The sequence below is a fragment of the Amyelois transitella genome, chromosome 12 (assembly GCF_032362555.1).
Source record: "Amyelois transitella isolate CPQ chromosome 12, ilAmyTran1.1, whole genome shotgun sequence".
In the NCBI taxonomy this organism is placed as follows: domain Eukaryota; kingdom Metazoa; phylum Arthropoda; class Insecta; order Lepidoptera; family Pyralidae; genus Amyelois; species Amyelois transitella.
In genome coordinates this window covers 4,959,439-4,982,698 of record NC_083515.1, presented here as the reverse complement: position 1 = coordinate 4,982,698, position 23,260 = coordinate 4,959,439, and the positions used below count along the sequence as shown (strand labels likewise).

Here is a 23,260-nt window from a genome sequence, read left to right as displayed (position 1 = left end):
ATAATTATATCATGTCAATGTAAGTCATTTACTGATATATACAATTAAATTATAATGGTGTTTTAAACTGTTCACGCTGAAGGTAGTAAAATAAAGCACAGAATTGAAAAAATAACATTTATTCCATCATTAGTTTTTGTTCATGCAATACTGACAAGACTACTTGAATTGATACACTACTACTACGTTGGAACAACAACAAGTAATTAATGATCACAGAATTACGAAGATGTACAATAAAATTATACCAACATCTCTACGTTATTTTGAAATCTTAAAACTACCTTATTATTAATTCTGAACTTTTTATTGGTCACAAAAGTAAAATGGGACATACTATGAACTATATAATTTACTACAGTCTTAAATCTTCAATATATTTGTTTCTCATCCAGTTTTGAAACAATATTAAATTTTTACAAAAAGAGCTGTACTTTATTATTGGTCATAAAAATAAAATCATATTAAGAAAATCAATCGTGAAAGACATCTTCAAATCATATATATTCGCTATTCATATGCTTTAATTTAGAAAAATATATATAACATGTCGAAAAGCTTCACAGAAATTGTAACAATCGCAAAAGTAGGTACACATTTTTTGACTTGGACATTTATTGGACCGTTAAGATTAACAAATGCGGACTGGCAGAGTTATCAATTCCAAAAAGGGAATCAGTTGGATTAAAAATAGTATACTATTGACCAAATGCTGCAAAGGCCCTGCCTATGTGACATTATCTAAAACCAAGCTACTGTTTTACTAAAAAATGTCGACGTTCCACATTATAAGAAAAAATGGCGGATTTTAATTTATTAAAGCCATTCATTTATTACATTTTGTACTGATTCTTAATCATTAATCACAAAATAAATTATGTACACTATATACATAAATAAAGATATTTATTTAAATTACTTACCAAATAGTTTATTATGTACTAAAACAATATTTTAGATTGGCATTCATTGGTACACGAGTATCACAGGGGCTGATGCCTAGATTCTTCATTTGTGAAACCATTTGAAATATTATTTAGAATCTTATAAAAATCTTAAAAACAATAAAAATATATTTGTATATTGGACTTGTTTATAAAATTGACCATATTGATACAACGCAATTATTAATATACCTAATAATGTACGACCAAGTCGTGAAGTTAGAACGAAAGAACATAACTAAATATAAGAAAACATACAATATTACAACAGTCTTTTTGAACAAATATCAGACCGTTGTATCTATGCTATATAAATGAGTTACAAAATATTATGTACATCAGATTCATAGTTTTGTCGTCTTATATTCAATTAATGTTTTATCAAATGTTTAAAACTTAACTGTATACAATCGCTATTTATTCTAATAAAAAAAATTCAATCCACTCATGTATGATCATAATTCGTTACGTTAACGACATCTATATGAATGTAATATAAAATATGATACATTAATAAAGTAATACTTTTTGAAAGTATCTATATAGATAATAAATTACGATTGCAATACAGACTCCCAAAAAGTAACAAATATAGGCAATCCGTCATTTTTACTTGATGAATATATCAATGTGGAACTAAGAGATTTTACAAACTTGTACTAATGAACTACTATAATTTCAATAGACACAAGCATATTCCATCATAGCAATGATCTATTTCTACAGGAAATATCATTATAAAAGATTAGATCGTCTTTAATTGACTCAGCTGTGAGGTGACTGTCGTAAGGCCAGTTCGCAACTTTGCTAAAATACCGAGCTCATTGCACTTCACAAAAGAGATTTGAAGTTCATTCATTATGATGTAAACTTCATCTAAAATTACATAAAATAAATTCGAAATTGATATTACTAGGATTGCGAAGTAATACTTATGTATATTGACAACACTTATTTACTCCTTAAATTAAACCAAGTAAGCTAATCGCATGCGCATTAAAAATCAACAGAGATCATCATATTAAATAATACATTTTAGACAAAAAAATACAACACTGTCTGATTTATTGTACTTTGGCATTCGGAAAATGTTATTAGTGCTTGCTAGCATAATTATTGATAAATGTAAAAACTTATTCACTATTCTTAAAATAAGATTGAGCCTCGAACCCTAAAATGATATGTATGTACATTTTGTTATAATTTCCAGAAATGATAAAAAGTATATCCATCATTTTTGGAATCATAACAGTTTATCTTTCAGTCCTCATTTACGTATTTAAACCTAAATTATAATAAATGTCAAAGAATAAAATAAAAGATTGATTAGATTTTATGAAAATATAACATCAATTCTAACCATTCTTAAATAAAATTAAATAGCAAAGAAAGACTAAGATCCTAGGGAATAAGTAATTTTATTATAGTAGAGCAATCATTTGGTTGTCAAGTAAAATAAAATGTAGGTAACATACTTGTCCAGTATTACAAATGGCGGGAATATTACTGAAAAAATGTCGCTTACCCCACCACAGCTAAGAGACGCTTGTCTATTTTTTCACATTGCACTAGACCCACTGTTACGTCTTAAAATTTAAGTATTTTTGTTTCTATGTAATGGTAGTTCATTTGAAATTTAAAATACACAAGCATCTTCTGGTCACGGTCGAGTAGTGATATCGTTGTTCGATTTAAATATCCTACTAGGTAAACAATATTGTAATAACATTTTACGAATGCGCCGAATTTCTTAATCTAAATAACACACACAAAAATATACGCAATCTAAAACATTATTGTTATAGACATCACAATATTTAGGACACTTTATAAGTCTAAGAGATAAAATTCGTTGCGACCCTGGGTACAGATCGGTGCTTCTGATGACACACACATGCAAACTTCACTCGCTCAGGTTAGGAATGCATCATTAAGTAGGTAGTATTTAAGGTGGGAATGGAGAATTTACGACGCGTCGAAATGTGCCGCCAATCGAGTTCGACCTGCGAAAATATCAAAGTTATTTTATCAAATGCACAGAAAATTTTAGATTTCAAGCCAACAGCTGGGTTGTAGAGAGAACGATTATTTTCCAAAAATACATACATACATACATACATAAAATCACGCCTCTTTCCCGGAGGGGTAGGCAGAGACTACCTCTTTCCACTTGCCACGATCTCTGCATACTTCTTTCGCTTCGTCCACATTCATAACTCTCTTCATACAAGCTCGGCGGTTTCGGGTACTTTTGACCTGACCCTTTACCAGGACGTCCTTAATTTGATCAAGATACGTTCGTCTAGGTCTTCCCACTCCGACCTTTCCCTCCACACTCTCCTTGTATATCTGCTTAGTCAACCTGCTTTCATTCATCCTCTCCACATGACCGAACCATCTTAACATACCCTTTTCTATTCCTGTAACTACATCTTCTTTCACATCACAACATTCCCTTATCACGCTGTTCCTTATCCTGTCACTCAATTTCACACCCATCATACTCCTTAACGCTCTCATTTCCACTGCATTTATTCTGCTTTCATGCTTCTTTTGCCATACCCAACTTTCACTCCCATACATTAATGTCGGGACCAACACGCCCCTGTGCACAGCCAGTCGAGCCTTTTTGGATAGTTTCTGACTGCTCATAAAGGCATGCAAAGCTCCATTCACCATGTTCCCCGCGTTCACTCTCCTTTCAATATCACTATCATACTTGCCATCTGATGTAAACTTTGATCCTAGATATACAAACTCTTTCACTTGCTCCACTTTTTCTCCTCCAATCAAAATATTACATGCTGTCATTTCTTTCTCCATTTCAAAAACCAGTGTTTTAGTTTTACTTACGTTCACTTTCATTCCTTTCTCTTTTAAAGCTTCATGCATACAGTTTACCATCTCCTGTAACTCCTCCGCTGATGACGCCAGTATAACCTGATCGTCGGCATAGAGCAGACATTTGACGAGTAACTCATTCATCCTTAATCCACTTTTAGACTCTTTCAAATCTGTCAAACAGCTATCCATAAATAGGTTGAACAGCCACGGTGACGCAACACATCCTTGCCTAACGCCTTTCTCAATCTTAAACCACTCAGTGTGCGCTCCGTTTATCCTGACACAAGCACTCGAATCCTCATATAAGGATTTCAGTGCTCGTATTAAGAGACTGCTCACCCCATGCATAGAAAGTGCTGACCACAATTCATTCCTCTCAACTCTGTCATAGGCCTTTTCCAGATCTACGAATGTGCAATAGACTTTTTGACTCTTGGCCAAAAACTTTTCGGCTATGCACCGCAAGGAAAAGACCTGATCAGTACATCCCATTCCCTTTCGAAATCCCGCTTGAGCATCCCATATTTTGTCATCAGTTTCATTCCTGACTCTATTAATCAATACCTTAGCATACAATTTGCCGACGACGCTAAGCAGGCTTATACCACGATAATTTTTGCAGTCCAGCTGTGACCCTTTTCCTTTGTAAAGTGGCACGATAACAGCCTTACACCAATCTTTTGGTACTCGGCCGCTTCTCCAACACAAATTGAAAAGGCAGTACAACTGACTAGCTACTACGCCTTTTCCTGCTTTAAGCATCTCGACCGACACTCTATCACACCCAGCAGCCTTTCCCGCTTTCATACTCTTAAGTGCTTCCACAATTTCGAACATTTCAATTTCGCCTTCCATCTCATTCTCTTTTTCTTCGCTATAGCAGAAATCTTTCTTATTTCCTTCCTTTTTTTCAAATAAACTTTCAAAATAGTCCTTCCATATCTTTAGTACACATTCTTCTCCTTTTACAACGCTACCATCCTGGCATCTGATCCTAGTCAGCTCTCTGGTTATAGTATTTCCTCGGGCTGACCTTACGGATTTCCAGAATACTTTCAGATTTGACTGAAAGTCTTCTGATAGCCTTTTATCAAAATCCTCTTTATACTCTTCTTTCTTTCTAATCACAGCTTTCTTAACCAAATCTTTCATTTTCTTATATTCCTTACGTGCTTCATTCACATCTTCATCTATAACCTCTTGCATTCTTAAGTTAGCTTTTGCTGCTAACAAATCCAGCCATGCTTTCTTCTTTAATCGCACAAGTTCTTGCACATCTTTACTCATCCACGCATTTTTGTGATTTTTTCCTTTCCTTCTTCTACTTACACCACACACTTCAACAGCTACTTTCACAATTCTTTCTTTAAATTCCTTCCATCCATCTTCAATATCGCTCATTTCCTCTAAATCTTCAAATTTTTCCAAAAATACAATAATCAAATCATAAATTGAATAAGATACAAAATATAAATGGTACATACGCTTCTCTTGTGTGAGCAATGAAGTCGGCGGCGGCAGGGCACTGGCTGGAGGGGAGCACCATATATTTATTTTTGGCGATTCAAACACGCGGGATCCCTGCAAAGGAAACAAAAGTATGCTGAGTACAATCATTCAATACATCATTTATATGCACCTCTTATGCCGTAATGTTAACGATACGCGTTGCTTGTTCTCTGCTCTAGATATTTCTTGTTTCTGAAGATACCTATAAAACATATAGCGATTGTGGCTTTAGCGGGCTAGCCATCTGTCACTATCTGAATCTCAATTCCATTATCAAGCCATACAGGTGAACGTGGTTCTCTACTCCGGGCTTTTCGAGACTTGGCTCTGTCTGCCCATAAGGGATAGAGAGGTGATTGTATATATATATGTATATATGTGATATACCTTCTGGCCGGGCGGCGTGTCGTGCACGGAGTAGTCCTCGTGCGCGGGCGCCGCGTCGCGCGGCCGCGGCAGCGCCACGCCGGCGCACAGCGACCACTGCCCGCACGTCTCGGAGAACACCTCGACGTATTGCCGGAGGAACTCCACTATGCCGTTTATACCTGCGATAGTTATACGCGACTTTTATTTTAGAACTACCGCGTTTTGTATATCAATCCCTGATGAGGATATGTCAAAAGTGCATTGGTTGTAGAGTCAAAAGAACAGGCTCGTTTTTGGAGTCGCATATCTTAGCTGGATGGGATTAAAAAAAAGCATGGCTATTCCAAAGTACGAATATTAACCCCCGCTGCCCCTTTACTGCCCTGGGGGGCAGGGGACGACAAACTTTTACGGCGAACGAAGTCGCGAAAACTAGTAAATAAATAAGATACTCACCCAACTCAGAGTTAGGGAAAACAGGTTCGAATCTCTTCGTATACTCTGCCAGCACTTCATTAGCTAGCATCGGCGTAGTTCGTTCTGCGAATACCTGCGCCAACCGCCAGACGATCCGCCAGGCGGGCGTCAGACGGATCCGTCGGTCGCATACCTCCACCACGCCTGACGCCACCAGGCAGCCGACATCTGGCTCCGCCGAGCGCATCCGGCGGAATGCCGACGTGAAGTATTCTTCGGTTGAACCTGGAAGATTAACGTTGGTTTAGTGTTTTCTTTTAAGTTTACCAATTCTCTCATAAATGTTTCAATTCCTTTTAGAAAAATATTTTCTCGTCATTATATTTTGGGTTTAAATAAAACAAGTAGACACGATTGTAGCGGCGGCCCAGCTGTGTGTCACGTGTCTGTACGGAGCCACACATACCTCTGGCGACGCTGCGGTCGGCGCTGAGCGCGGCGCAGGCGGCGAGCGCGGCGGACGCCCAGCTGTGTGTCACGTGTCTGTACGGAGCCACACATACCTCTGGCGACGCTGCGGTCGGCGCTGAGCGCGGCGCAGGCGGCGAGCGCGGCGGACGCCCAGCTGTGTGTCACTTGTCTGTACGGAGCCACACATACCTCTGGCGACGCTGCGGTCGGCGCTGAGCGCGGCGCAGGCGGCGAGCGCGGCGGACGCCCAGCTGTGTGTCACGTGTCTGTACGGAGCCACACATACCTCTGGCGACGCTGCGGTCGGCGCTGAGCGCGGCGCAGGCGGCGAGCGCGGCGGACGCCCAGCTGTGTGTCACGTGTCTGTACGGAGCCACACATACCTCTGGCGACGCTGCGGTCGGCGCTGAGCGCGGCGCAGGCGGCGAGCGCGGCGGACGCCCAGCTGTGTGTCACGTGTCTGTACGGAGCCACACATACCTCTGGCGACGCTGCGGTCGGCGCTGAGCGCGGCGCAGGCGGCGAGCGCGGCGGACGCCCAGCTGTGTGTCACGTGTCTGTACGGAGCCACACATACCTATGGCGACGCTGCGGTCGGCGCTGAGCGCGGCGCAGGCGGCGAGCGCGGCGGACGCCCAGCTGTGTGTCACGTGTCTGTACGGAGCCACACATACCTCTGGCGACGCTGCGGTCGGCGCTGAGCGCGGCGCAGGCGGCGAGCGCGGCGGACGCCCAGCTGTGTGTCACGTGTCTGTACGGAGCCACACATACCTCTGGCGACGCTGCGGTCGGCGCTGAGCGCGGCGCAGGCGGCGAGCGCGGCGGACGCCCAGCTGTGTGTCACGTGTCTGTACGGAGCCACACATACCTCTGGCAACGCTGCGGTCGGCGCTGAGCGCGGCGCAGGCGGCGAGCGCGGCGGACGCCCAGCTGTGTGTCACGTGTCTGTACGGAGCCACACATACCTCTGGCGACGCTGCGGTCGGCGCTGAGCGCGGCGCAGGCGGCGAGCGCGGCGGACGCCCAGCTGTGTGTCACGTGTCTGTACGGAGCCACACATACCTCTGGCGACGCTGCGGTCGGCGCTGAGCGCGGCGCAGGCGGCGAGCGCGGCGGACGCCCAGCTGTGTGTCACGTGTCTGTACGGAGCCACACATACCTCTGGCGACGCTGCGGTCGGCGCTGAGCGCGGCGCAGGCGGCGAGCGCGGCGGACGCCCAGCTGTGTGTCACGTGTCTGTACGGAGCCACACATACCTCTGGCGACGCTGCGGTCGGCGCTGAGCGCGGCGCAGGCGGCGAGCGCGGCGGACGCCCAGCTGTGTGTCACGTGTCTGTACGGAGCCACACATACCTCTGGCGACGCTGCGGTCGGCGCTGAGCGCGGCGCAGGCGGCGAGCGCGGCGGACGCCCAGCTGTGTGTCACGTGTCTGTACGGAGCCACACATACCTCTGGCGACGCTGCGGTCGGCGCTGAGCGCGGCGCAGGCGGCGAGCGCGGCGGACGCCCAGCTGTGTGTCACGTGTCTGTACGGAGCCACACATACCTCTGGCGACGCTGCGGTCGGCGCTGAGCGCGGCGCAGGCGGCGAGCGCGGCGGACGCCCAGCTGTGTGTCACGTGTCTGTACGGAGCCACACATACCTCTGGCGACGCTGCGGTCGGCGCTGAGCGCGGCGCAGGCGGCGAGCGCGGCGGACGCCCAGCTGTGTGTCACGTGTCTGTACGGAGCCACACATACCTCTGGCGACGCTGCGGTCGGCGCTGAGCGCGGCGCAGGCGGCGAGCGCGGCGGACGCCCAGCGCGGCGCCGAGCCCGCACCGCGAGCCACGCCGCCCTCGATGCAGCCGCCGGCCGCGTACACAAGCATTTCCAGAGACGACATGTCTAGCACGTCCGGCTGAAATTAAAAATATATACATCCCAGACTAAGACCAATACGGAAAAGTTGAGTGTGATACCCGACCCCGAAAAGTGTTACATCGAATAATACCACGTGCCTGTAAGTAAGTGCTTTTTGTTATGATTTGGTTGAGATTCGAACCCGTAACCGTGTGACACAAAAAAAAACTAATACTAAACTAACGGTACCACTTAATACAGGGAAATTTATTTAGTGGCTTACTTAATTTTTTCAACAAATTTAAAAAACAAAACAATTGTGTTATTGTCAAAAAATTAAATAGTAAACCATAAAGTTATAAAAAACACAAACTTAAATATACAAATTATCCACTCACCAACGGCGGCGCGCCGAAATGAGCTGCGTACTGTTGAGGCAAATCGGCCATAGACACCGGCGTAATCGCCCTCAACCTCTGCGCCATCACCGCCCTCGCCGCTCGTACTGCCAACCGCACACTCCTCTCCCCGCTAGCCTCCGAGTATATAGACACCGCTTCCGGTATCAGCTCGAACAGTTCTACCAACTTGACGCAACCGTAGTGCGCCACGCGGAGTTGACGGCCGAAGTGGGCGTGGTAGGCGGGCACGAAACGAGAGAATTCCATGCGGAGGTTCGGAGTGTAGCAGAGGAGTTCTACAGCCTGTGGAAATATTGCTTGTAAGTAATGGAACTCTTTGTAATGAAGTATTTGTTCATAGTTTGTGTGCATGATCCCGCCGGGAAGGGTCCTCATGTAGGATCTGCTACATGTCTACCAAGCTGGCTAGTTTTTTACCACGTTTCGATTATTGACCTCTAATATCATTTAAATATAAATATCCATTTAAATACATCTACTAATATTATAAATTCGATAGTAACTCTTGTCTGTCTTTCTGAAAAAATACACTGAAATTTAATAGTAAATCAAAAGACATACCTCCATAGCAAACTGTACAGTGCGCCCCCTTTCTTCCGGCGTGGGAGTCCTACGAGGCAGCGACAACGTTCCGTCTACATCTACTATCACAGCTTGGGGGGCTACTCTTTGCACCAACTCCGCTAAAGTACAGACTCCATAGTCGACTGGGGTGAACGGCCTTCCGAACGTAGCCTGGTACAGTTCTGGTATATCGCGGGGAGAAACAGAACGGTTGGGCGCGGCCTTCAGTAGCTTCACGAGATCGGACGTCCATCGCCGGCCCTGAGCCGCCGCGGATATCGTTATTACACGGGATGAACCGGAGCCGAGTACCTGGCGAGATTTTGTTAGAAATTGTATTAAATTGAGCATATCTATTGAATATTGATTTATTGAACTGTACATATCTAACTGTATAAAAGGTGACAGACTGGTTACTAGACTTTGATGAAATTTGGAATACAGATATTTGAATTATCGTAATCATGTGCGATAAGGGATTACTTTTTAGAAATAAATAAAGGAGACGTACGATTAAAATTAATAAAATGACATCAATAACATAAACAATATAATTAGAAACCGAAATAAATAACAAAATTTAATTCAATGCCAAATCCGATGCTGAATAGCCAAATCTGGATGTAACAGTTAACAGCAGTGCAGGCTTTATTTTCGTTAAAAAAAATACATAAAATTATACTTACAACAATCGCATTGCTTAGAGCGGCGAGTAAATCTGGAAGCTTGGTGAATCCATAATCGGCCACTCGGCACTGCCGGCCGAAGTGGTGATGAAAAGCTGGAATGAGTCTGCAAATTGATAAAATTTAAATATTTGAAAAAACATACAAAACCCTTTTTTTTATCTACATACTAAGTAATAAATCAACGGAGAGATAGATAAATGTCCGAAAGCGGATCATGGGTCCAAGCACTGCGCGAAGGGTGCACACGCGAAGGTACACGAAAAGATGAGAAAAAAATACGAAATATGTTTAAAACTACGCTATGAACATGCCTCTGAGGAAGAATTGTCTACTAACAGTAAAACTACGACGTAAACGAATTTTTACATTACATAAAACAAAAAAAAAAACATAATATATTTTTATAGTAAACCGACGAGTATGAATGAAGAGAATTATGAATGTGGATGAAGCCAAAGAATTATGCAGGATTGCGGCAAGTGGGAAAGGTGTAGTCTCTGCCTACATCTCCGGGTAAGCCTGTAGTTAGCTGACTAGGTTGAAAATAACTTTTCCAAACTATAATACAGCATTTTTTAATCTATAACAACCTATTTCAGTATATATAGTGCAGTAATTGAGTAGAGTGACTGTAAAAAAGAAATACCTTTCTCCCTCATTTAGGTAAGCGATGAAACTAAAACAACAGTTTTATGTAAATTTTTGACGAAGAATGATGTTAACGTATTTTTCTATTATACTTATTCTATTTCTCACAAAATTTGGAAAATCAATATTATATCTTGACTGAGACCGGCTTTCTTTATAAATTCCATATAGTTAATCGATTAGCTGAATTGATTTTAGTGAAGTATATCATAAAATGGTCTATCTACCAGTTCAATTAGTAAAGTTAAGAATTGAGACAGACTGAGTTAGTCCCAAAGTAAGTTCGAGACTAGTGTTATGGAATACTATGTAACGCAACGATATAATTATAATATAAAATAAATATAAATATATCCATAATAAGGTTAAATACTAACTTGCTAAAAGCGATGGTGCATCTTGGGGCAGTTCTCAGCAAATCAATGAGTTCCCGCTCGAACAACGCCAGCATGGGCTCCAGAGCAGGTGCGGTGCGCGGCCGCTCGCGTTCGCCACTCGAACGAGAACTATCATCTAGGGGAAGAGAAAAATACTATTTACTGCCAGTTGTTCAAAAATTAAAATTAAAATTATGGCCAGGAAACAAGATGTTTTTCTCTTGTTTTTTTCTTTAATCTTGTTTTTTTTTAAATGACTATTTAAAAAGACTTGTTAATATACAGCCAAACGAAATATATGTATCTCAACATAAAACAATGAAAAGGGCTTATCTGATTAAAACAATGATAAGTGCCGTAGTAAGCACTGTCATAGTTCTGATATTTACTCGCTAAGCAAGTAAGAGGAATGGACTAAGATTTTCCGCTTCTCATCAAATACATAATATCTACATCATTTTGTTTCCATGTTGAGCGTTGAAACTATGTATAACAATACTAACTGTTGTGAGGCGGCGTGTCGCTCTCAGAGTGCCAGGTGAGGTGCCTGGAAGGACTGTCTTTGACCTCTAGAGTGGGCACGCTCCGCAGCAACAACTCTAGGGCTACGCCCCGCCGGGAATCCACTAGTAAAGGCGCGAAGGTCGCTTCGTAACACTCTACCAGCCTGAGAATCAAATGTCTGATAAATTTATTTGGTGATTTTTGACCTTTCACACAAAATAAATATGAAACACAACCGATTCTTTAAGTTAATTAAAATTATTGTAATATTTCGTGTCCTCGTGTTGTTATGAAAAACAAAACTCATTTCAGAAGAAATTCAAAGGAAATATTTTCAATTCAATTTTTTCATAAAACAATACAAAGTTAAAAAGTTCGACTATGGTGCTTTTGGAATTACAAATATTCCCTACGAAAAAATGTTCTCAGTTATATGAAGTCAAAGATCTTTGTGGCGATGTATTACAATGAAAAACAATCAACAATTTAAAAACTTAAAATAAATCAAAGAGCCAGATATATACTTACGTTAACAAAGGCAGCACCCCTCCATGTTTCTCCAACAGCACATGCATATTGTTGGCCAAAGCCGCCACTTCCATATACACTGGTTGCAAAATGCGGCTACCATCTTCGTGACCGGTGCTCAAAGACGCATGAATATGGCACTTCCAAGGCGCCGCTTCCATTTCAGCGCTCGACACTGGGGTTAAATTGACTAGTTGGACCATGCGTCCGAAACCCTCGTGGATTATCACAGTATCTTTCACTTTGGCGATATCGGAAGTAGTTAAGGCGCAGCAATGCCTGCTCGCGTACGCGTCACGTAAGCGTAGTAACGGTAGGGAGTAGTTCTTCTGGTCGAGTAAGATCGCTCGCAGTCTAGCCCTTAAGACATCTAGATTTGGTGCTGGGGACGGCTTGCCAAGGGACAGTTCGAGCCTGCGTCCGGTCCACTGGTTGTCGAGACGTCGTTTATGGATGCGGGCGATGGCGAGGCGGGCGTCCCATTCTGAGCGCAGCACGATGGTGGCTTGGGGACCCTCGCCTGCTGCCCAGATGGACACCCGAACCACTGGGACGTATTGACTGAATAGGAGGGTTAACATCTCCTGCGAAATGTTTAGGGATGAGTAAGGGTGTTTGTTTCAAATTATGTAATTATTTTAAGTGGGTACAATAAAATATATTTTCCGAATTTCATAATGTTGATTGAAGATACTGTACAGTATGGATTGACGGATAAAGTAAATCGTGCCCTAAGAATTCTCTTCACGATTGTAACGTAGATAATGTTACAGACTCGTGATTAAGTTCACATTAAAAGCTTGTAAATATTGTTTTTTGATAAGACAAGAAACAGGCATTTTTACAAATCTTCTGATGATAGCCTTCAATTCACTTATTGTGTTTATATTTTTAAATACAAAATTTTTATCGATAGACAAATTGGTATTTGGCAAACTTTAAATTGATTTCTTTTATTTTCTCGTCATAATTCTCTTGAATCACTAGAATCGCCTAGCTTTAATCTAGAAGAGTTCTAACGCCACCCTTTACCTTGAAATTCCCTCATGACTAAAGCCCTAAAATACAATTTCTAAAACAAATCACCTGTAAGACTTGCGGTTCGTACGGCGGTAGATTAGACACGCTGAGTTCAGCCGTAGACTCGCCCTCCGCCTCGCTTTGCTCGCTCACGCTAGAAGAATTCCAAGGAGACATCGCTCGGCTCTGGCTATTTTCCCGACGGCTGTCGTCTCCACTATTACTTGATGAGCAGCCGGAACGGTCGAGGCTGACTGAACCTGGAAACAGGCATAAGAGATAGTGTTTTCAATTTTTCACATAAAAGAAGGAACAACATAAAATTGCACAAACTTATAAACCAAAGCGCTGTACAGTGCAAATATACCTATTTTATTTATTTATTTTCACTAAAGGGTACAATTTATCGCATAATGATGTCAACATAATTTACTTTGTATTATTTCAGGTTAGACGACGGATTCATTCCTTTTCACAATATCTTACACATCAATAAAAAAAAATTACTTGAGATGGAGGAATATATCGCGGCAGGTAGACGTCTAGAAGGAGGGGGGAGAGAATCTTCCGTGGGGATATTTTGTCATTTGTAGCTATAACCTGATTCAACAAGAAAACTGATATATAACGGTTTAATATTTGCGATAGGCTAGCAACCTGTCACTATTTGAATCTCAACTCTATCATTAAGCCAAATAGCTGAATGTGGCCATTCAGTCTTTTCAAGACTGTTGGCTCTGTCTACCCCGCAAGGGATATAGACGTGACTATATGTATGTATGTATGTTTAATATGTATACTTTACAGATGACTGACTCACCATGCGTGCCCCTGATCTTCCTCGGTTTGTGTTGCGGCTGATACTCGAGCGCATGCGCAGGTAGCTGCTGCAGCGCTAACGCCCACTCGTTTGCGATGCTTTGAGCACTGGCCGGGATATCGCGAGGCGATGGGCATAACGGCTGTAAAAAACATAATTACTGTATGTTCCGGTAAGCATTTCCAAAGGCTAATAATGTTCTTCTCTTTTCTTGGCACTAATTTTTTTTTTTTTTTGGAGTTTATATGTCGCTTACCTTTCGGCCATTAAAATATGTTCAACCGTTTTTAGGTTAATATAACGAACAACATGTGAATCTGTTTCGTGATAGTGTTATATTTTTATGCCATTACTATAGAAGACATACCGGGCGTGGGGGCGGCACGAACGCTCTTACTGGCGGTTGAGACGCCGCAGTGCTATAGCCCTCATCACTAGAATACGCCGGCTGAAAAGCGTTGCGGGCGTAGCGAGTACTTATTTTCCTACCGAATACATCCTCTCCGTCCATACGCTTCAATGCTCTGTGAACAAATATAAATTCAATTAGTATACATAAGAAATGTATGTATATGAACAACAAAAAAAGTCACACTGACTGATCGACCAAAAATAATGCAATGACACCTTTGGATAAAGCTGCTTCAAGTTAACTAACCAGGTTAAATACCTACCTGGTTAGTTAACTTTAAGCAGCTTACGGGATTACCAAAGCTCAATAGTACTTTTTGCACCGGTGGCAGAAACTCGTATAATTATAAATTATTTAAAATTAGTATACTACATAATTTAGCTCTATTAAGTTTAAGGGTGTAATAATTGAACGTAGTCGATAAGGTCACAAAATTCGCGACATGCAAAGCTGATTCGATAGGTTAATTTTAAATGTTGTAAGTTAACGAAACATTTAATTGCACTGACAAAAAATTGTCAAACAATTCGCCCGCCATTACGATTCAAAAGGGATGACTAATATCTAACGGAAACTTTTATTCGCACGAAATTCTTTTTTATTTATAATAGATCTCGTATGTATGATCTAGATTCAACACATGATTATAACATTAGCAGCAATGGCATTAATCTTACGGTTAGGTGTTCTTTTCAAAATACATTTCATAACAATAAAAATCTTATTTACTCAAAATATACTCAATAAATTGTAAGAAACTTGAAACAAAATTAATAAAAACGTAAACGCAAAAAATAAACGCTAATTCTTAACCTAATTCTAAACTTCAATTTGAAACAGCTGATTTGCAATGTCGGCCATTAATAATGACCCGACAAATTTCATATCAATGGCTCTCCTTCACTTCATAGCTTTTAAACCTATTAAAATTATTTTATACTTCTTTTTTTCTAAAATAAATCCTTGATCTTAATTCATCGACTGTGTTATACCGACTTATATCAAATATGTTTCATCAAATACGAACATATAGAAATGTATGATTTATAATTAAGTAAGAAATCTATCAAAACTTATGCCATAAGCTAATAATCCTACATTTGAACATAAGTTATGCATTTTTAACTCGCTAACGAGTCCATATTATACGATAAGATACTTATAAAAATCAATCACTTACCCCGAAACTAACATTATCCTAAATTTATCACTGTTAACATGAATAAATTTAAAGTGTATAAATACTGTAAAAATAAAATTTAACCACTTAAAACTATTTAGCTTAATATAACTGTGTTCCTGCTTGTGTCTGAAAATGCAATGGCCATTGAAAAACGTAGGTACTTGACCATACATAAATTAATAAAGTTGGTGGGTAATTTTGAAAAAACAAAATCAACGGAGTTCTAAATTAAATGGCGCACAGATGTTTTACTTTATAGTGACAAACATCATAAGGTTAAAAAAACATAAGAAAAAAAAAAATTCTGTTCAGTTTCATGTAACTTGAATAATCTAAATATTCTCATTTCCAAAAAAATTGTGCCTTCATACATCCATATTCTTGTTTAACTTCTATGACCCACTTCTATTTTAAAGAAATTACGTTATTTTTGCGCGCTTTGATAAATGATGATGTGACTCGGATCTTAGAGTGTCTAATCAGAGGTCTGTTTCCTTATATTGACCTGTAGATGGTTAAACAAATTTGAAAAAATAATGAACTTCAATATTTCATCATTTCCGCCAATTAAAAATTCATCAACAAGATTTGTCAAATTTTCTTGTAGAGTTAACCAATCTAATCAAAAAATGAAGTCTGTAATATTTTTAAACCTTAAACTGAATTAAACATTCACAAAATGTGTCTTATTATTTTTGATACGTGATGTGTTTAGAAATTCATATAAAACAGCTGTTTTTTATTGTGCCGTGTGGTTCCCGGCACCAATACAAAAAAGAATAAGACCACTCCATCTCTTTCCCATGAATGTCGTTAAAGGCGACTAAGGGATAGGCTTACAAATTTGGGATTCTTTTTTTTAGGCGCTGGGTTAGCAACCTGTACCTATTTGAATCTCAATTATATCATTAAGCCTATTAAGCCACTAATGTATTTTCTTAATAACAAAACACATTTAATTCAACACAATTTAAACAAGAGTTTCTCGACTCAAGTTATTAGAAGCATTATCTTTTTACATAGATATATACCTTGAAATACCTACGTAAGAGTGCTGGTTAGCAAACACACCACCGCCGCGGTAGGATTTTAACCTGTGCATCTTACTTTTTTATTCGGACGCTTTAACCATTTCAACATCGAAATTCTTAAAAGCTATATTCAGTTGTAAGTTGCGTCTTATTTTTTATCAATACAAACCTCATAGTATGAATGAGCGTCGGGAACTTCAACAAGGCAGTTGGCGCCGTCACCCTAAGCACTTTTCCCCCACAGTTGTCGGCCAACCTCTTGAGCCTTCGGGACACCTTTTCGGGGGGATGATCATTCGGCAGGTTCACCACTTCTATCACGCACGTGTCGGGCTCATCATCCTCGGTTTGGCTTAAAGTCTGGCAGGAGAGAAAAAGTATTTTACCACCAAAACAAATGAATAAAAATTTTTAACACCAAAACAAAAAAAACATCTCTTTCCCATATTTAAAGGTTTGGGATAATAAAGGATTTATAAATAGTGAGCAACCAGCCACGCATGGATTCAATGTGTCCCTTTAAAAATATAACTTTAGAAAAAACTAATCTGAATCAAAGGAATAATCCGACTAAAATAGAGAGTGAATGCCATGACAGCCGAACATGCCATTTATGGTAATCGTCATTACAGATCAAATTGATGACCTTTTGATTTATGGTTGATAGTAGTTTTTGCAACGAAATAGATCTTTAAAGCTATTTTATAATCCATGACAATGATCAGATAATTTTAATTTCATCATACATAAAATAAAATCACGCCTCTTTCCCGGAGGGGTAGGCAGAGACTACCTGTTTCCACTTGCCACGATCTCTGCATACTTCCTTCGCTTCATCCACATTCATAACTCTCGTCATACAAGCTTCGGCAGTTTCGGGTACTTTTGACCTGTCCCTTTACTAGGACGTCCTTAATTTCCTTTAGTCGCAGTATATGATATTCGCAAAACATCATAAGAGCAAGACATTATAATCTCAAAATAGCACATTCTCAAAATATGATATTCTCAAAATATCATAATAGCTAGACATAAGATTCTCGTAAAAACACATTCACGAAATATGATTTTCGCAATATACCACACTCGCAAAATATGATAAGCTCAAAACATTATATTCTAAGTACAGTAAGGCATATGTAATTGATATATTACGATATATGACAAAAATTTATGTAGCTAGACAAAAAAGAGCGGAGGAGGTGACCGCTGGAAGTGCTGGAAATGGTAGATATATTATTTCGAAACATAGTATTATTTGTTAGGTATTACAAAACAAATTATTTATTCTTATTACAAAAAACAAAATAAAAAATATTCTTATTATTATTAATTATATTCAAAATATATTTACTACTAATATTTCTGTAAAACACTTAACCGTTTTAGACATACCGGAAGACTTATTGTTTTAAGTACACAATCATTGACGATACTTTTAATTTTTTTATTTTTGTCTATCGTTTTTTTATTTCGTTTCTTGTCAGCAAAATGTAAATTGTTTCTTTCTAGTTTTACTTTTTGTATTTTTGCTTCTTTTTTCATTAATGCTATAAATTGATACAATGTTGGCTTTTTAGGAATTTTACTATTAATTCGGCGATGCCATCCTTCGACTCCATTTGTAGTTCATTATTAGTTCATTATTAGTCATAAATAATAAAGGAAAATAAATGGCCAGCCAGTACCACGTTTTAGGACAAGAATCAATTAAACGCAGTCTTGGTTTTATTGTAGCTGATGTTACTTTTGGATCAAAAATATCGTGAAATGCGAATATGATATTTGATTGAATATGATTTCCTGAGTATTAGCTTTTTTGCAAATATGATGTATTGGGAACATTATGATTCGCGAATATGATATCTAGCTATTATGATATTTTGAGAATATCATATTTTGAGAATGTGCTATTTTGAGATTATAATGTCTTGCTCTTATGATGTTTTGCGAATATCATATACTGCGACTAAAGGCTTAATTTGACCAAGATACGTTCGTCTAGGTCTTCCCACTTCGACCTTTCCCTCCACACTCTCCTTGTATATCTGCTTAGTCAACCTGCTTTCATTCATCCTCTCCACATGACCGAATTATCTTAACATACACTTTTCTATTCCTGTAACTACATTTTCTTTCACATTACAACATTCCCTTATCACGCTGTTCCTTAATTTCATCAATTGAAATATATTAAAATTTATGGATTGGTAAAACACAAATAGGTATGTAACTATACACTATAGCTACTGGATTATGTGACAATGTAAATGGAAACCTGCTCAATGGTATACATATTTACATATCATGCATTGTATGTTGTTTACATTGAAAGCTTGTTATCGGAGAAATGTTATATGATATTCTGTTTTGACAAGATTATGTGCCACTTTTTAGTTCTATAATTAGTATTGTTGATAGATATTATTTATATAGGTAGATATTCAAATATAATAAATAAATCATTTTCATGTTAGTAAAGTTTACACATTATCTTTGAACAGCTAATCCCGTTATCGACGGCAGAGCTATAATTAATTAAACGGGCCTTACATTCACAACATCAACATTTATTTTAGAATACTAAACACCACACAAATTTTACACAAGTACCACACATGGGAAATAGCTAGCAACGGTATGGCAGCACTTTTTGGATTATAATAATAGCCAATCTAAAGTACCTACATTTAAAAGTAAGTTTAGTTAGAGGATGCAAGAGTTAAATTACAGAAATTGAAGTCTTAAGCAGAATAGAATGGTTAGAAGGATGAAAGTTTACCACTACACTACAAAGACTTCAAACACCAACTAAGTTGGCAACTGTACTAATATTAATATTGTATGTATACCCTATTTTATAAAATTTGATGAGGCCTTTGTACCTCATTACCTGTTTATCATTACCTGTCATTGCAATAAAGAGTCTATTGCCTCTTTGAAATGTGATTGTAGATATTTAAATTTGATTAGTACAGTGGCCAATTTTTTTTCTACGTCCAAACAATTGGTAGTGTCGATTTTAGTTTACCTTTGGGTTTCTCGGCAGGTGTGCGGTCAACTCATTAAAACAATAATGAGAAGAGGCACATGATATTAAGGCCGACGATGTATTCTGTTTATGCACCAATATCACTTCCATGTTTTTCCTGACACAGAAATAATATATTAAATATATATAATTGAGTAGATAGAAAAACCTAAATAAAAATGATATGAATATTGAAATAATTATAAAAAAAGTGTGAGTATAATGAAGAAACATAAATAATATCCGTAAAATATATCCGTATGATATACAGTAGATATAGATAAATATGTTATTATATATTCTCCCTCACTATAGTCGTTTTTATCCTTATCATGTAAGTGGATGTGGTCCAATTTACAGTAGCATGTCAAACGTTTGTACTTCACTATATTAGTTTGGAATGACTCCATATACTCTATATCACATCATCTATAAATTGGTCTTAATGTTAACCATAAAAATATCAATAATTTTTACTATGAAAGAGATAAAAATACACCTATGTCTAAAGTCACTCAAGTCGGCTGCAAAATTAATATCCCCTGAGATTAGTAAAAGAGCTGCAGGAGCCAAATGCAACTCTCCAAATCTTCTCATGCACTGTCTTAGTTTCTCGTCTGCAGCATTTTTTTGTGTGCAACACACATGAATAAGGCTCACCTGGTAATAAAGAAATATCTTGTTAATACTTAAGTTAAAATCTCACAACAAACAAATTCATTGTTGTCAAAGAATAAATCTTTCACTGGAGCTTATGTTATCAAATATTGATATTGATCCAATAATTATTGAATTTGTTACAAACGAAAATACGAATCGATATATTTTTAGTATGAAGTCTGGATTTAAATTTTTTAAGTAAAAGCATAATAGAAAATTGGATTTAAAAGCTACTAATTCATAACCAATATTGTGTCCAGTAGAGGTATTATCTTTATCAATACTTACTTGTGCATCATTCAGTTCTTGAAGTCTATTAGAAGACTCTTTCCGCACATCACATACTACAACAAAATCAGCCTCCCTACGACCAGTCAAAAATTTATTCCTAATTGCTGATACTACATCGATTGCGGAACATCCACGAGGGACCTGTTGGAGAAAAAAAACAGTTATATTTATAGCCAAGAAGAACACAAAACATTAAATAACTGCTTCAAATCTAACAATTTAATTACAAATGGTCATTATTTGTTTTAATTAAAAATTATTAATTTAAAATGAGCACTGCGCTTCGAAAAATGTGAAATGGCTCTTTAAAGGTAATGTTAAACTTCCACAGAAAGTGCCCATAAAAAGAGAATGCAAGAGATGCTTGGTTTCCACATAGCTCTGCTTTTTTGAGGAGCAGGTATTAGAGCAGGATAATTATTCTATAATTTAAACATTAAAATGTTGAGTTGAATGAAATCAATAATTAGGGCAATATTATTCAGGAAGTAATTAATGCTACCAAACCTAATTGGACCCTAAGTATCATGTTTCATGATGAATGGCCATGTGGGTAAAAACAAATTACAAGGTCATAGATATCCATGCATGGAGAAATTTTTATACCCTGCAAACATATTTTGAAGTTTAAGCTTCTTTTTTATCCTTCATATGATTATTGAATCAATTATTTATGCCATGAAGTTCAATGTTCAGCTCAGGGTTTGTTGTTTTGAAACACAAACCATGTGAAAGTGAATAAAGGTGCCAGCTTGGAATAAACCTGTAAAAAATAAAGTGAACTTAACCAATTATTACCTGACAATTTTCAATGTCCCAAAATATACCAAGGGGGATGTTGGCTACAGATCGCTGCTTGTGTCGGTAGCGCGATCTGACACGAGTTCGCTCTGCAGTGAACACCCCGTCATCCCTCTCAATGTCTTCCATATCATCTGATGACTCATTTTCTATATCTTAGGGAAAAAATGCAAATTATTACACAATTCTTTTTCTTTCTTCTCTATATTATGGCTTCCACTGAATTTCGGTGATTCTGCCAATATCATGGTTTGATGAGACAAGAAGTTACGAAATTCTAACAATTCTCTTGTTAATCTATAGTTAGACCATCAATATCATAGGGTAGTAAATGAACAGCCAAAAAGCTGCATTTTCAGTCTTTTGAGCCTTTTAGCCTTGTCTACACCGTAGGGATAAAAGAGGTGATAAAGCATGTATTATTTTTTAGTCATATTTTTTTCTCCTTTGTACACATTTTGCTTATAAAACCTTTAATAGATTATCATGTTTATTCTATGGGTTTGCGAACTCAAATTGGAAACCAGGAAGTAATTTTACGAACGTGTTTACTCACCTGTGATCCACAAACGAGGTGGCAATGGTATTTTCATGGCTGGACTAGAGACAGTTCTCGAAAGCCCTTGAGCTGAATGACTTCTAGATTCCTTGTGAGAAATTCCAGTGGATCCGGAAATATTTGTAAGATGCATTTTGGTTTGTGAATTAGCACATGCACAATCACACAACGTATTCAACATATGTTGAAAAACAAAAAAGACGATTATAACTTCTCACGGGTGGTCAAACATACAACGGCACGTTGTAGAAACTTATTTACTAGATAAAATGCTTAAATCCGATTCAGATTAGCGTTCAAAGTAAAACAATTATATACAAAATGTAAAAATAAATTCTACACTTTCTACGCCATAATCACACTCGTTCACCCCTCAACATAAAAGAAACGAAACGAAGATAGGGCCGATTGAGTTTGATTCTGACAGATCTGACACTTGACACTGACAGCACACAGACAAAGTGAAGTTTGTCATATTACTGCTCCTCGGATTGGGGGACTGTCTGTCTACCTATATACAAAACAAAAAAGGTATAAAGGTGCAAACTGCAAAGAGTAGGTGTGTAAACACTACGACTGGTTTTTTTTTAGATGTTGGTTATTCTGTTACAAACTGTGTATTCTGTATCAAACCTAGTCGCTGTGGAACTGATAGATAGATAAAACTCTTTATTGCACTGTAAGAGTAAAACATATAAAACAGACAGAGATGGTACAAAGGCGGACTTATCGCTAATGCAATCTCTTCCAGTCAACCCCTTCACCCCCTAAATAACGAATAGGTATGTAAAAGAAGTGACGATATCTCTGGAACTATGACCCGCAGCGAAAAAGTTGATGACCTAAAGGGATGCTTTTGGTAATACCTAAGCCTTGTCATCATAAATAGGACTTAATAGGACATAAAAAAATCGGCGAAATTTTTTTAAGTTCCAAAATGTGCGCACCCTTTCGTTAATCTTAACCGAATGTTGACTCAACAAAAATATTTAGTCAACAATAAACACCCGAAAAGGTAATTTAATATAATCAAGGAATTACCTACCTTAAAATTTTATCACAACTTAATCGCAAAATTCACAAAAGCTACACTTTTGCTGCCGATGCAAAACCACAATTTTTGACAATTCAACCAACCATTGGGTTTCGGCCGGACCAACTGTCAAAAACTTATTAGAATACGAAATAATAGCCGAACGGCAAACGGAAGGTTACGTGTCCTTTAGCAGAATACGACATGTTTCGGCTGCGTAACCAATGCGTTACGGCTTAGTATTGAAAAATTGTTAGTAGAATACCAAAAGTTGTCATCAATACGATTCA

General features: G+C 38.6%; 1 protein-coding gene across 1 annotated transcript; it reads right to left on the bottom strand.

Moving 5' to 3' along the window:
- Positions 1-103: 103 nt before the first annotated feature.
- LOC106142497 (meiosis regulator and mRNA stability factor 1) lies at positions 104-22,329 on the bottom strand. Its single transcript, XM_013344278.2, has 20 exons — positions 21,935-22,329; positions 21,376-21,533; positions 20,575-20,718; positions 20,126-20,286; positions 19,627-19,744; positions 16,765-16,955; positions 14,337-14,493; positions 13,970-14,111; positions 13,216-13,409; positions 12,130-12,713; positions 11,601-11,764; positions 11,098-11,233; positions 10,070-10,175; positions 9,381-9,695; positions 8,796-9,101; positions 8,296-8,455; positions 6,123-6,368; positions 5,685-5,845; positions 5,273-5,369; positions 104-2,947 (listed from the first exon to the last, which is right to left on the bottom strand). Exons 1-20 carry the CDS (start codon positions 22,116-22,118, stop codon positions 2,910-2,912), a joined length of 3,762 nt encoding a protein of 1,253 aa, XP_013199732.2. The 5' UTR covers positions 22,119-22,329; the 3' UTR covers positions 104-2,909.
- Between the last annotated feature and the right edge of the window lie 931 nt (positions 22,330-23,260).

Coding starts and splice junctions, on each gene's coding strand:
- LOC106142497 (XM_013344278.2), bottom strand. CDS start 22,118: ATGTTGAATACGTTGTGTGATTGTGCATGTGCTAATTCACAAACCAAA. Junction 16,956..19,626: donor ACCTGCCGAGAAACCCAAAG/GTAAACTAAAAT, acceptor CTCTCCTGCCAG/ACTTTAAGCCAAACCGAGGA. Junction 2,948..5,272: donor ATTGCTCACACAAGAGAAGC/GTATGTACCATT, acceptor ATATTTTCGCAG/GTCGAACTCGATTGGCGGCA.